Source organism: Pseudorca crassidens, chromosome 17, assembly GCF_039906515.1.
Source record: "Pseudorca crassidens isolate mPseCra1 chromosome 17, mPseCra1.hap1, whole genome shotgun sequence".
In the NCBI taxonomy this organism is placed as follows: domain Eukaryota; kingdom Metazoa; phylum Chordata; class Mammalia; order Artiodactyla; family Delphinidae; genus Pseudorca; species Pseudorca crassidens.
The window spans coordinates 79,444,949-79,458,961 of NC_090312.1; the positions used below are offsets into that span (position 1 = coordinate 79,444,949).

General features: G+C 41.7%; 1 protein-coding gene across 3 annotated transcripts in view; it reads right to left on the reverse strand.

Annotated features, from left to right (window-relative positions):
- Window positions 1–524: 524 nt before the first annotated feature.
- The window catches only part of UBXN2B (UBX domain protein 2B), a 39,456-nt gene continuing 25,967 nt past the window's right edge, over window positions 525–14,013 (reverse strand). Inside the window, exons 7-9 of one of the 3 annotated variants that reach the window (XR_010936510.1) lie at window positions 5,890–6,042; window positions 2,332–2,521; window positions 2,173–2,217 (exon numbers count right to left, since the gene is read on the reverse strand). Coding sequence is in view for 2 of the 3 variants with exons in the window: in XM_067712277.1 (XP_067568378.1) it covers window positions 2,500–2,521; window positions 5,890–6,042 (175 nt within the window). In the remaining variant the exon portion in view is untranslated. Of the gene's footprint in view, window positions 2,522–5,889; window positions 6,043–10,093; window positions 13,865–14,013 lie in introns of those variants that run through there. The other 2 variants (XM_067712277.1, XM_067712275.1) reach the window with 2 other exon arrangements.

Here is a 14,013-nt window from a genome sequence, read left to right on the forward strand (position 1 = left end):
ATTATGAAGAGTCAATAAGAAAAACAGATACTGTCCTAAGTGAAGACTGATTCACAAAGTGACAACGTGGCACAGATTGTTGAATTTTTTAGAGACAAAAGACCTAAGAGAAGTGGATAATTATGTAATCAAAGTACTCAACAGCACAGAGATAACAAGGGATAATTTCACACTGAGTGCTCCTAGTACACAGATCGAAAGAATCATCAGTGGAAATAATGAAATCCAGCGAAAGCTTAAAACAGCGAGGAGCAAAGAAGAGAGTTTTAAAAATGTAGAAGAGAAGACAAACAGGTCAAGCAGCAGGAGGTTAATGGGAAAAGTACAGTAGTTAGTTGTTAAACTGTGCATATCTCATACAGTTCCCGTTACCTATCAAAGGTAGGTATAGCATAAGACGTAACTAAGGCACACAGTTTAAATGCCTTGACCAGCTGATAAATGAAGTCAGGGGTCAAAGCCAGGCCTGTCTCCAAGCCAACACTTCACCACGATTGACTTTTTTTTTTGTATTAACGAGCATGAACAGTTTTGGAAGATTTTACTTTAGCACACATTAAATATTTCCTTCTATATGGTTAAAAACGTTATCTCATTTCACAAAATTAATTACAATTTTCAATATACGTAGTGCACATTTCACAAGCTGTCCTCAAAATATGATGGTCTGGTCTGTCCAAATCAGGATCCAGTCCCAGTTACAGCAGCCTAGTTGTATTCCTTACCTCTCCTTTAATCTAGAAGAGTCTTTTCTTTCATGACACCGATCTGTCCTGTAAAATGTTTCATCGTCTGGGTTTGTCTGATTATTTCTCTGTGGCAGCTTTTAACTTATTCTTCTACGTACTTTCTTGTAAACTGAAAGTTACACCTGAAGGCTTGACAGATTCAACTTAAATGCTTTAGTTGAGAACACATCCCTGGTGATGTGTAGACACGTAGGCAGTCCACTTGGGGATGCACAGTACCTGGTTGTTCCACCATTAGAGCTGCCAAGTTTGGTCACTGAATTAGTGTGAAGATGGCGTTATTCTTCATATTGTACAATTTTAGCTTCCCTCCTCCTCCGTCATACAGTTAAGATCTCGTCCTTGTCATGAGTGTGATCTTTTTTGATGTTATTTGGGCAAAGCACATACAAAATTCACTTCCTCATCCATCCCTCATCTAATAATTTTAATACCAACTGATAATCCGTGTCTGAGTCAGTGATTTCACTGGGGACTGCAAAATGATGATTTTACATTTCTGTTTGTCACCATCTACCTCTACTAGCTGGTATTCTTTAATTCAGCTTTCCCTTATCAACGAGGGCTACTGGTTTCGAGAAATAAAGGTCTTCCTGGAAAGGCAGAATAAAGGCATAAAGTTTTCAAAGTAAGGGGTTGGTTTAATGGCTACCTCCACTGGTGACAAAGTGGTTTTAGTGACTCATTTGATAATCACGAATGACTTACGGATTTTCATGGACCCAGTGAATTTCAGTTAACTACGATCTTGGTAATTGGGCTCAAATGGTGTCAAATTAGGCCGGTGAGAACTACACCAACCTGGCTTTTGTGCCCTTTTGACACGACCCCATTGGTCTTTGAAAGCTTCTTTACTTTTAGTCCCCAGATAACCTGAGCTCACCTTGTGTTTCCCTTTCCCTAACCTGGAGTCAACCGTTTCTTCAAAGGGCTCTGGCTATTTTCAGTCGGGAATGATATGAGAGACCAAAATTTGGGCTAGAAATGGTAAGCAGTGCCCCCCCCTCCACCCCTCAGCTACACTGGGATCCCATGGCAAATCTTTTCTAACAGCTTTATACTTATCGTAAATTTTTTCACATCATTATTTTACTAGACATTTTTTCAACAGACTGAATAGTGTCCTATGAAGGAACCATAATTTTTGTTGAATAGGTCTGTGCCGTTAGATTCTAACATAATTTTTTTTAAAGGCTATTAAGCATTAGGCCCAGGAAAATTGTATTGGCCTGCAAAATTTTCACTGTCTTTAACCTGTTGCTTAATGCTATCCTTTACCAAGCTATTCCACAGGTATTATTAGACTAAAATGTTTTTAATAAGAATTCTCAAATTCTCTTACCAGCAGACAGTCCCAGAAAAGCAATCCAAAAGGAAGAGAATAAACAACACGTTATATTTTCTCTGGATTTACTTGTTGCTTTCCGTTTTGGGCATCATTTGTCCATCTTTACTTCCGTGGTAACATCTGTAGGCATGTTATGTTGGTCAGTGCTTAATTTTGTGGAAAAGAATCAGAATTAAGAACTGAAGGACGGTGTTCTGATCTCCTGGTTCTGGAGATGAGAAAATTGGGACTCACAGAGTTGGTGGTGGAGGCGTGGCGAGGAATTCAGGACGTCCACCTCTATGCCAATTCGCTCCATTTTCATTTACAATTCTGCTACTCGTGTCTCTGCCAGCGGCCCTGAGGACTGCGAACGTGCACGCACAGGTTTGTAAGAGGGAAAGGCAAAGATCAAAATAGAATTTACCGTGGTGAGAGCTGGTGACTGCAGATAAAAAAGAAGGAAGAACTGAAATCAGAGTCATCAGAATTTAGCTAGAGAAAACAGGAGGGGATATGGTGTGGGTAGAAAAAACAAAACAAAAAAACCCCCCAAAAACCAAAAAGAAAAACCAACACAGGAAAAGAGTTAAGAAGTCAGTTTATGGCAGTGCATTACATACAGAGAATGTCTTATCAAGAGTTGAGACCTTAGTGGGGCATTTTAAGTGCTTTCCAGGGAGAACGGTCAGTGGGTGAGACACCAGTGATGGACATCTGGGCCATGTGTAACGGACAATATTGCACTGAAAAACCCAAGGCCCAATCCATTGACACTAGCAATATTTTTACGATTCAACCTTGTTACATTTCTAAAGATGCTAATTATATTTAGCCAAGTATTCCTTATCTATACTGCAAAAGGTCAGAAAAAAGCAGTGCTAAATGATATTGATGTTGGCGTAATTCCTAGTTTTTAACAACGAACTTTCATCCTCTCTTTATTTTATTAAAATATCAAATCACTATGTTGTACACCTGAAACTAATATAATATTTTAAGGCAACTATACGTCAGTAAACAAACCAACAGCCCAACCAGCTGAGGGAAAGATAATGATGAGATTCTTTTACAGGGCCCGCACGCCGTCTGCTGGAGGAATAAGCAGCCAACATCTCGCACACGGATGTCCTAATGTTACCTTCTCAAAGGCAACTAAAGGGTTTTGTTTTACTATCAGCAACACCTTGATCTTTGTAAAGGTTAACAGGGCCTTTGGCCTTAGACGTTTATTGCCAGATGATGACATATGAAAAATTTTTTTTCTTCACTCGACCCCATGTGGGTCCTCTCCATACATATGTATTGGTGGGAAGAAATGCAGTTCTTTCTCCTCTGACATCCTGGGCTGTTAATTTTAAGATTGGAGTCACCTCGTGAAAGAAGTTAAATTGTAATCAACAACAGCATTTTTGATGTCGTTAAATGCTGCCGGGCAATGATACCTGCCTTGGCAAGCGTTGTCTCTCCGCCCCCGCTCCCCCGCGTTTTAATACCTTAAATTTTTGAAGGGATGCATTAAGAACTTTGCAGAGTTCTACGTTCATTAATCTTTTTGGCTTTCTTTCAAGATATTCTGGCTTATAGTTGTATAAGAATACTAGATTCTTGTACTAGATCAATGCAAAAAAGAATTTGATATTTATATCTCCACTTTAAAATAAAGACATAATATTCTTTTAGAAAGTGTCAGACCCTTTCAAATAGTTTGCTTTTTCTGTTACATCAGTCTTGACGTAATAAAATTGCTAGGAAGACGGCAAACACACTGAGGAAAAATATAACAAAACATTGAAGTGCATTAGAGTACTCCACGCAAGAGTTAAATGCAACCAAAATTACCAAATCATCATAAATTAACATCTCACCTGAGGATGTCTCTGGTGGTGAAACTAAGAGTTACCATATTAGCTGAATATCCTTTAGAGTATTACTTCATATGCTGAAAATTAAAGTGCTGAATACTCACACTTTTGCATACACTTAAATGCAATTATTTACGTAAAATCTTAGCCTCAATTGGACAACCATCCATTTAAAGTGGAGTTAGGGGACCTATCTGTAGGTGTAAAACAAAAACTTGTCATAAAATATAAAAACCTCTAGAAAGGCAAACATCTCTTACAATTTTATTTTCATTAATAGATTAAGGGAGATCCTCTTATCTTAAAAAATAATTTAGAGGAAGAAAAAATACAGTTTGTGAATCGCCCCGTGGTCCTTTGCACCTGGGGAGATGAGAGCAGATGAATTGTGTGCCACACACTCACCGAGGCACAGGTGTGACTTGGAATCAAATCTAGCCTTCTTTTCATTACAACTAAAACCAAAGGTTTAAGATGCCTATGGATACCATTCCTTCTTAAAAGTCATTTCTGATTTCCAGGACTGCACATAGAGAACCTACTTCACTTATCATTATAAGCTTTAGTGCCGTTTCTCATGTCAAATATAAATACTTAAGATTTTGTACTTATGTTAAAAAAGAGAAACATGCAAATTAAATAAGTACTGGTTGAGTATTTTAACCTACATAAAAGTGTGCTATTCAGGAATATCAAAATTAAGAGAATTTTATAACATCATTCTGCCTGAGAAATAATTTCAAGAAGAACATTGAAACTCATACATGTTTGCAGAGATCATCCTTTTCTGTTTATAAAGGTTATTTGGAAATCTGTAACTCCAGGTCATTTCTGCCTTCTTTGCTTGCGTGGAAGATTGGGTAATGGGGTTAATTTGGAGAACAAGAACACTATATAATGACTCGTGAGTTTTCTTTATAAGTTCAGCCAAAGTGAGAGCGTAGCCAAAGTCAACAGCTCCACAAACTAGTTTGATTTCAAAGGCACGATGTGTGGTTACGGCCTTTAGCGTCATCTGAGTTTCTGCAGCTTTTCAGTTAACAAGAGTGTTGCCATATATTTTAGCACACTCCCAACCTATTGTGATTAAATTTCATTAAATCAACTTTCACATTTTGGGGTATCAGTATTAAAGTAACAAATGAGGATGGGGTATTACATTCAAAAATAAAATATCAAGGGCTAAACATTTTAAATAAATTATGTGATATTAATAAATTAAATAGCTATTATAAGACTAGCAATATTTTAACTCTGACATGAAGATTGAATTTATAAGAACCGCTGTACTTAGAGTAAGCAAATAGAACAGAGCCCACTGAGATTGGGATTGACATATATACACAAATATATATGAAATGGATAACTAATAAGAACCTGCTGTATAAAAAAATAAATAGAATAAAATTCAAAAAAAAAAAATTGGTGGTGTGGCCACAAGGCCATCTTTGCTCCTTTGACTTGCCCCGAGTAACAGCCAGCAGTGGCCTTCCATGGTCCCATGTTATTTTTTTCTAGGAAAAACTCACCTTCAAGAACATTTAAGAGGATTGTTTATATTTATATTCTCCTTCCTGAAAAAGTTGCAAAACGTCTTTAACCTTAGTCAATTTCATTTTAAGGGGGGTTATTTTCTCCATTCCTTTGTAACTTGGAATGCCAAAGTGTAAGTCCTTTCATTGCTAATTATTAAAATATAAATATGAATTGATTAAAAATATCGTGGTGATAGTGGACATCTTTCTAGTATATGTCATTAAAAAATGCTGGCTTTTGGGTTGAAACACATTTTATCGTATTAAAGAAGTAACCATCAAAAAAAAAAAAAAAAAGAACTGAGCCCTCCGAGGGGTTTCTACCAGGTCTTTATAGAGCATTGTTCTTCCTTATCTCTAAACTAGAATCCCAGCCCCTGCTACTGGCTTTCAGACAATCCCAGGCATCTCACCTCCGCAGGCTTCTCAGGAGCACATTCTTCAGCCCTCTTCGCCCCAATTCTACCTGGGGAAACGGCCGGACCACCCGCTCACAGATACAGATGCTCCCACCCTTGGGAGGAGTCGAGGCCACCACTTCTAGATCACTTTTCTCCTCCTCCTTCCTTTAAACCCAAACAAAATATACAGGTGTTTTCTGTCACCAGTATCGACTCTATTGGCGCTATTCGGAATCTCCTTTTTAAAACATGAATGCATATATTCTTCCAACGTTCAGAGGGTCCCAATCTTAATTCACTGATTTGTTACTTATGGACCACTTACTGAGTGACTCCTATGTCCAGGTTATTGTTTTAGGCTCTAAGGACACAGCAGTAGGTTAAAAACAACCCCTGCTCTCACAGACTCACATTCTGAGAATCTGGGGTGATAAAGTTAATTCGTTTAGGGAGACCCATGTAATAATGGAGGCCGTCCTAGGGGCTTGCCCATGCCACAGATCTAAACCTCAAGCAGCCTGATTTCTGGGAAACACCTGACAAGGAATCTTAACACCCACCAATCACAATCCTCCAATTCAGCTTTAGTGAGCTCACCTCACCCTAGAAAATGGGCCCTGCCAGCCTCGTGTAAGGAAACCCCCGCCTCCTAGTGAGTCAGGCTCTGTTTCCAGGTTGCCTCTTCTGAGCTCTGTGAACTCACTCTTGACCCCAAACCTCCCTCACTGCTTGTGGGGCTCTGTACTCCCCAATCCATGGATTGTTTTCTCTTGGACAAAGGACATCAAACTCATCACCAAATCGTTTTCGTTTTATAATTGTCAGGGGGAACAGGAAAGAGCGCCCGAATGTTAGGAAGTAGGGATAAAATCAAATAAATGGACAAGGAAATGTTGGTATTGCGAATGCTATAGTAAACAGGGTAGTGGGACTGAGAGTTGTGGACAAGGGAGGATTTTAGACCAAAGCATGAGTGGGGCTGGGGAGTGGGGGGCTCTCCGGAGAAATCACATCCAGGCTGGGGTCAGGGTGACACTGACCGCAAGTGACATGCTGCCCGCCAGATACAGGATTCTGCTCTGAGTGAGCCCTCAATAAACGCTGAACCCCAGCACCGATCTCCAACATACGCACATTTATCACAAATGAACCACACACATGCTTCGTGTTAAAGAATGGAAAGTCAGATGAGTTTGAATAGCCGTAGAACACCTTTGTACACACTGTTTCAAACAGTAACATTTGGGACCTCCCTGGTGGCACAGTGGTTAAGACTCCGCCTGTCAATGCAGGGGACACGGGTTCGAGCTCTGGTCCGGGAAGATCCCGCATGCCGCGGAGCAACTAAGCCCGTGCGCCACAACTAGTGAGCCTGCGCTCTAGAGCCCGTAAGCCACAGCTACTGAGCCCACGTGTCACAACTACTGAAGCCGGCGCGCCTAGAGCCCATGCTCCGCAACAAGAGAAGCCACCGCAATGAGAAGCCGACGTGCTGCAACGAAGAGTAGCCCCCGCTCGCTGCAACTAGAGAAAGCCCGCATGCCGCAAAGACCCAACACAGCCAAAAATAAATAAATAAATAAATACCCCCCCCCCAAAAACAGTAACATTTACTCCCATTACAAACATTTATAATAGGTTTTCAAGGGAAAAAAACACCCCACCTCTCAGCCTTGGTGTTATTATTATGTATTTATAACATGCATATATGAAACTTTCATTTGCATATAAGTTCACTACATTAATAAGAGTGACCTCTTCAGCTCAGGGAACGTTAAATCTGACATTGATTTGTAGGAAGGATGAACATTTCTTTCTCGAAGATGTTACTTCGTCCTATGCCCTCCTGTGCTTAAAAGCCCAGACCCAGTTAAAAATCCCAGGCTGGGGGCAGGACCGCCCACTTGTATCAGCTATGTTCGTGCTTTCACTTCCAAGCCTACTGATGTTCTGAGTATTTATTGTTGCTACTTCCTAGTCAACATAGATTCTGACAGAAAACTAAAACTTACACTTTCTACCATTCTTGATCCTACGATTAAAAATGATAAAATCTGTTGACAACAGAAGAAACAAGCCTTTCCCACAGGGACAAAAATGAAAAACAAAGCGGGAAAAATGTTAACTACAGAAACTACCATGTCGGACCTTTTATAATTAACAATGTTCTAAAAAGGACACTGAAAGGTGCCCCATGCAGACAAGGAAAATACAAACCAAAAAGCAGACACAGAGGCATAAAATCAAAGGACATCCACTCCTTTTAAGCACTCTTCTATCCCCAGGGTTAGACAAGGAAAGTCACTGTTGTACATACGTCTGTGTTGACATCTACACGAATAAACAGCAGCGCTAAGAGAGTTTACACTCAAGAGAGTAAAGGGCAGGAGAGAATTTTCGGAGGAGAAAAGGCAGCTGCCTTTAATCTCATGGACCTCTTTTATTGGTGCCTAATTAACACATATAACTTCATTCAAAAGGAGTGCCAACTAAACCTGTCGCTCGTCACCTGGCTCGACAAGGATGAAGTCCATAGCCAGCGCAGCCGCTGACCTTCAACGTCCCCTGAAAGGAGCTCGGGGTGGAGATCAGGAGCGAGGCATCTGTGCTCTGGGAAAAACTGGCAGAACAGGCCTTCAGATAGTTAGATATTTTCAAGAGAAGATTTTATGAGCTCAAATTCTTGCATCTCCTCGTATCTAGAAGAGCTCTAAAATCACAAACGGTGACATCTGCTCCACGTGTGTGCCTGACTGCACGGCCGCCCTTCACTAAGATCCTATAGAGCACTGACCTTCCCCCATCTCCTTGGAGCAGGTCCTCAGAGCTATCCGAGACGCTGTCTCCAGGGCTACAGTTCTCATTTTGCCCCAAATAAAACTTAACTCATAACTCCCATGTTGTGCTTTTTTTTTTTTTCAGTGGACAGGAGCCAATTGAAAAACTATTGTATTGCTGATTGTATGACGTCTCTAAGTCCATGCTAATAAGTTGGTAATTATCTCCAAAGAAAGCAAGAAATGTTGTGATATACTCAACAGAATGGAATTATTTCCACCTTTCCTACTGTAGATTCCCTCTGAGCAGCCCAAGAAGCCATCTGAGATCACCTAGTCAGGACTCAGGAAGTTGGAAGGTTGCAGCTCCCCAGAATGATTCTGAAAGTCTCTTGCTTCATAGTGTGAAAAAAAAAAAATTCAAATGAATAAATTTTAAACGTCTTGCTGAATTTATTGAACAATTCACGAATGGGCAGCAGCCAATCTAGCAAATAGAAACGAGCTCCCAGTAGCTGGTCAAGCTGAGACTTTTTTAGGCAGAAGAGGGTGGGAACAGGAAGATACACTGGCAGAAAAGCAGGGTGGTTATGGCAAAGGTCACTTTCCTTTAGGGGGTGGCAAGGGTTTATCAGACAGATGACCTAATTAGTGCTGATCAGATTGTCGACTGACTGGCTTAAGATTCCACTTCCGGGAGAGCCCACGCTGTAATTAAGTCTAAGTCAGGGTTTGGTGACGTGGGCCTTGGCATTTAGGGGCCCCGTTTTGGGCTACAGTCTTGTTTTTAACAATATAGAAACATTTATCTAAAAGAAAATAAATCATCAAGTTCAAACTTTCTAAAAAAAGCTCCCCGTCCTCCTATTTTTTCAGAGACTTAGGTCATAGCTCCAAATTCTAAAGAGGCCAAATTGTTAAGTATTAAGCTAAGTAGACTACAGCTAGGTGTTAGTTCTGGGCCACATGAGTAATTTATATGTGCCGTACAAACACCACGCACACTGTTATACATATGCAATGGGGCTCCTTTTACAAAACATTTACTCGGAATTAAAAGATACTTTAAAATTAGATAGAGGATTATAGAAAGTGTTTCTTAGCCTTTATGACAACACTGGACACATATGTATTTGTGTGCATCGCTGATGAGGGACAAAAACTCTTAAGTGGAGAACATGAGGCACCGTATCAACAACACATGTCGTGACAAGGTTTTCAAGAGATCCAGTGTGGCCAAAGTGAAGAAAAATCTGCACCTTTATTTTGGTGGAATAAAAACAGAATCAGTAATGGGAAACAGATAACATCGCTACAGCTCAGATCCTTCTGCCCATCAAAAAGACGTACCACGGGAAATGTTACCCTTACAATGCTCCACTACGCCACTCAAAAAAAGCTGCAAATCAAAGGGAATTCTGAAAAGGATTTTCAATCACTTTCAGTGAAAACATTCTTTATTGGTGCGTGAAAACGTCCTTACACACGTCATGCAAAACAATTGACGTCACACAATCTCTTCTGAGAGGATTATAAATTTTAAAAGTTACAGCGACTGCAACAGTACAAAGAATTCAGGAAAACTCTAAACGAAGCAAAACACTTTGTAGAACACACGAAAGTACTGTTCATCCCTCTGGATGTTTGATCCTCCCTCCCGGTGGGAATCTATCTTGGAACCATTATATACAGAAATGGCAGTCGTTTTTGTATGTGCGTCTACAGGCACGCCATCTAACGGACTAAAAAGGAACTACAAGAATAACGTTTCAAATAATTTTACAGGGTTTGGTTAATTGTTTTCTCCATTTTGTTAATCCAAAACAGGGCAATGCCCTTCTATTTAAGATATTAACTTGTTTCAATAGATTCTTTCTGCAGGAATACGGCTTTGCCCCTTGAAAATGCAGTTTATCCCTGGTAACCTTTCTGAACAGAGGCTGACTTTTTGAACGGTCATTTCTATATTCTCCAGGTTATTTTCAATTAGCGGAAAGGAACAGAGCTTCCCATTCTGAGAAGACTCAGGACTACGATTCTTACTCCGGATTACGACACCGAGAACAAGCTTTCTCTGCGGGGCTGAGACCAACACTTCCGCGGTAGCCGCCCCTCACACGGGTAAGTTCAGCTCCTGGAAGCGAGGGGAGCCCCGGAGAAAGGTCACGTCCAAAGCTCCTCCTGGCACATTCCAGTCAGGCGGCAGCGAGGAGGCACAGTGGGCTTTGGCAGACACCCTGCAGCGAGCGCTGCTGTAACAAAGACCTACAATGCAGAGGTGGCCTTGCGCCCGTGCAGCGGGAGGAGAGAGCCGAGGCCGCCTTGAGCCCTGCGGACGGCAGCCAGCACGGGCTCCGAGAAGGCAAGGGGCGCTCGCGGCTGCTGGGAGGACACGCCTACTAGCGACAAGGACCTGAAAGGCGCGGCCAGTGAGGGCTCAGGGGGGAATGCGGAACGTGCTGCGGGAAGCGGAAGGTAAAGAGATGCCGGCGACACAGCGACACAGCGGCAGGAGGCTTGGCCGCAGTGCAGCCGCGGGGACAGCCAGAGGCGTGAGGGAGAGACTCGGGACACCGAGCTGAAAAGACTTCCAAGCAAGGCGGGGAAGGCGCAGCCTGCTTTCTCCCTACTGATTATGGTAAAACGTGAGAGGAAGCAGATCAATTGAGGGAAGGACTGTTAAAAAAGAAGGAAACGGGACTTGATAACTTGGAAATTCTTAGTTTACCCGAACGGCAAAGACATTAAGAGATTCACTGTCAGGAAAGACGGCTCTAAGGAAAGAGATGAGATTGTGGCCTATAACTTTTTGCTAATACCTGAGAAAGATAAAAAAAAAAAAGGTCACATCAAAGGCTCTTTAAAGAGATTAAGAGTGTGACTCACAGAGCCCCTCAGCCATCTCAGAAAAGGCCAGAAAGAGAGCTGGATTATCTAGGAAAGCTCTGGGGAGGAGCCTCCGGTCTAATGCAGCAACTTCTGTAACAGGCACAGAAGACCCACAGACACTGCGTCTTAAACTAAAAGGGACAGAGACAGGATGAAACGAAAAGAGATGGCTGGACCTCCCACGATTCCACAGGCAAGAAACAAGCTGACCAAAGTACTCAGCTGCAGACACCTGCTACCTTTCATGTATAAGGAAAGACCCTGAGGGAAAGCCACACGTCTGTGGGATGCTGCTGGGAGCCACAGAAGATACTCGCAGGCCCCGAAACCTAACGGACTGTGCCTGGCTGAACTTCTAAATCGCTTGGCACTGCTGCCTCCTTCTTCCCTTCCAGTCTCTATTTTTTTGAACAGGAAGGTTTGTAACGATTATTCTACGCCTGTCTAACCCTTATATTTGGGAGCAGATACCTGGGTCTCTAGGTTCACAGATGGAGAGAAACTGTGTCCCAGGACGCACACCCAGATGCTCACTCATACTTCAGATGAGGAGATTATCCCGGATTATCTGTGTGAACCTAATGTAAGCACTAGGGTGCTTGTAAGAAGACAGCAGGAGAATCAAAGTCGGAAGTAAATGATGTCAGGACAGAAGCGGAGACGTGGAGGGATACGGCCGCAAGGGAAGGGATGCCACCCGCCTCTACAAGTTGGATGAGGCGAAGAAGAGACCACCCCTGGTGCCTGCAGAAGGGACCTGTGACAGGTCACCTTACACGACAAAAGGGATTTCAAGGATTCGGTTAAGGTTACTGTGGACCTTGTGATGGGAGGTCATCCTGGAGTATCTGGCAGACCCATCTAATCACATGAGTCCTCAGAAGCAGAGACTCTTTCCCGGCGGTCCTCAAAGAGATGTGATGACACTGGAGCCAGAGACATACAGTATTGCTGGTCGTGAAGATGGAAAAGGGCCACAGGCCCAGGAATGCAGGTGGCCTCTCCAAGCTGGAAAGGCAAGGAAACATTTCTCCCCTAGAGCCTCCCCAGAGGAATGCTGCCCTGTTGACACCCGACTTTAGCCCAGTGAGACCCACGTGAGACATCTCACCTACAGAAGAAACCTAGGCTGTTTTAAGCCGCTAAATTTGTAGTAATTTGTTACAGCAGCAATAAAAGACTACAATAGAAGACTAACCAGGAGGGGTGACCAAAGATGAAATGGTGTCTGGGAAGAAGGAAAAGCTTTTCTCTCATCCTGCTGTAGCCTCCCTCACTCAGGAAATACGTGGCGTCAGCAGAAACGCAGACGTTTATGCTGGTAACTCTTCAGATCCAGTCTGGTTGACAGAATTTACATTCCTGTATTTCTACACTCATTTTGTCTTGCAATAGACTACATTCTGGGTCGAACACTTAGAACAGTGTTTAGTATATGTAATGGGTCCTCTAGAACAACGTGCTGAATGAATAAGTGAATGTGGTCACGACAGGCTCTGCAAGGGACTGGAGTTACTCTAAAGTGCTGGTGGACACATCTCCTCAGGAACTGCTGACCTTTGTCTTTGTTTCTAGTTTAGGATGGTCAGAGTCCTGTAAAATACAAGGCTAAACTGTATTTTCTGACATGAGTAAACAGCTAAATCAGCAAGGAAAAAGGATGTGTAAAATCTTAATAGGAGAAATAATTATCGTATGATCGAAGTATTTCAAAATCAGATACAGATACTTTTCGGTACACATTACAGAAAAATTTTCAAAGTATTTGATCAGAAGATTTCTTAATGGCTGTTGATCAATGCAGCATCGAGAAACTTTAGTGCAGATTTTACCAAATGCATTTATCAAAATGAGGGTTTGTTCATTTTCTCTGCAAACAAATGTTGTTGCATTAACTCTGATCATGTATCAAATTGGTTTGCCTGAATATTTAAAAGCTATCAACAGAAGCCAGCCCTCGCAGCTAAAACCTCAAACATACTTCTCAAGATCTATTCCTACTCCAAATGTGTCTAGACTAAAGCTGGAAGACAGAGTAAGAATAAAACCAAAATCTATCTGTATAAATAATAAAAATAACTTTTTACGCTCTAAGTGTTTTCCTCACTAACATGGCACATTACCGTTCCTACATGCTACTGCATGGGTAGGAGCAACATCATTTTAGTTGCTGGAGTATCACAGTGTTAAGAATATCTGCTTCTTGTAGTGTCAGGCTTTCATCTGTTAGCTCTTTGTTTGGAAATGAAGTCACGAGAATAAAGTCAAGAGCTGCAAATTCAGGTCGGGACTGTACAATAAAGTCCCGAACATCCAGGATCCTGAAGAAATAAGATAAAAATAATTTGTGATACAAAAGTTTTACTGTCAGTTAAGCTTTTAGCTAAAACTAGATAATAAAAAAAAAATCACACAATTCTTATCCTTACTTAAATGTGTTGTAACCTTCTTTAATTTAATTTCAATGGAT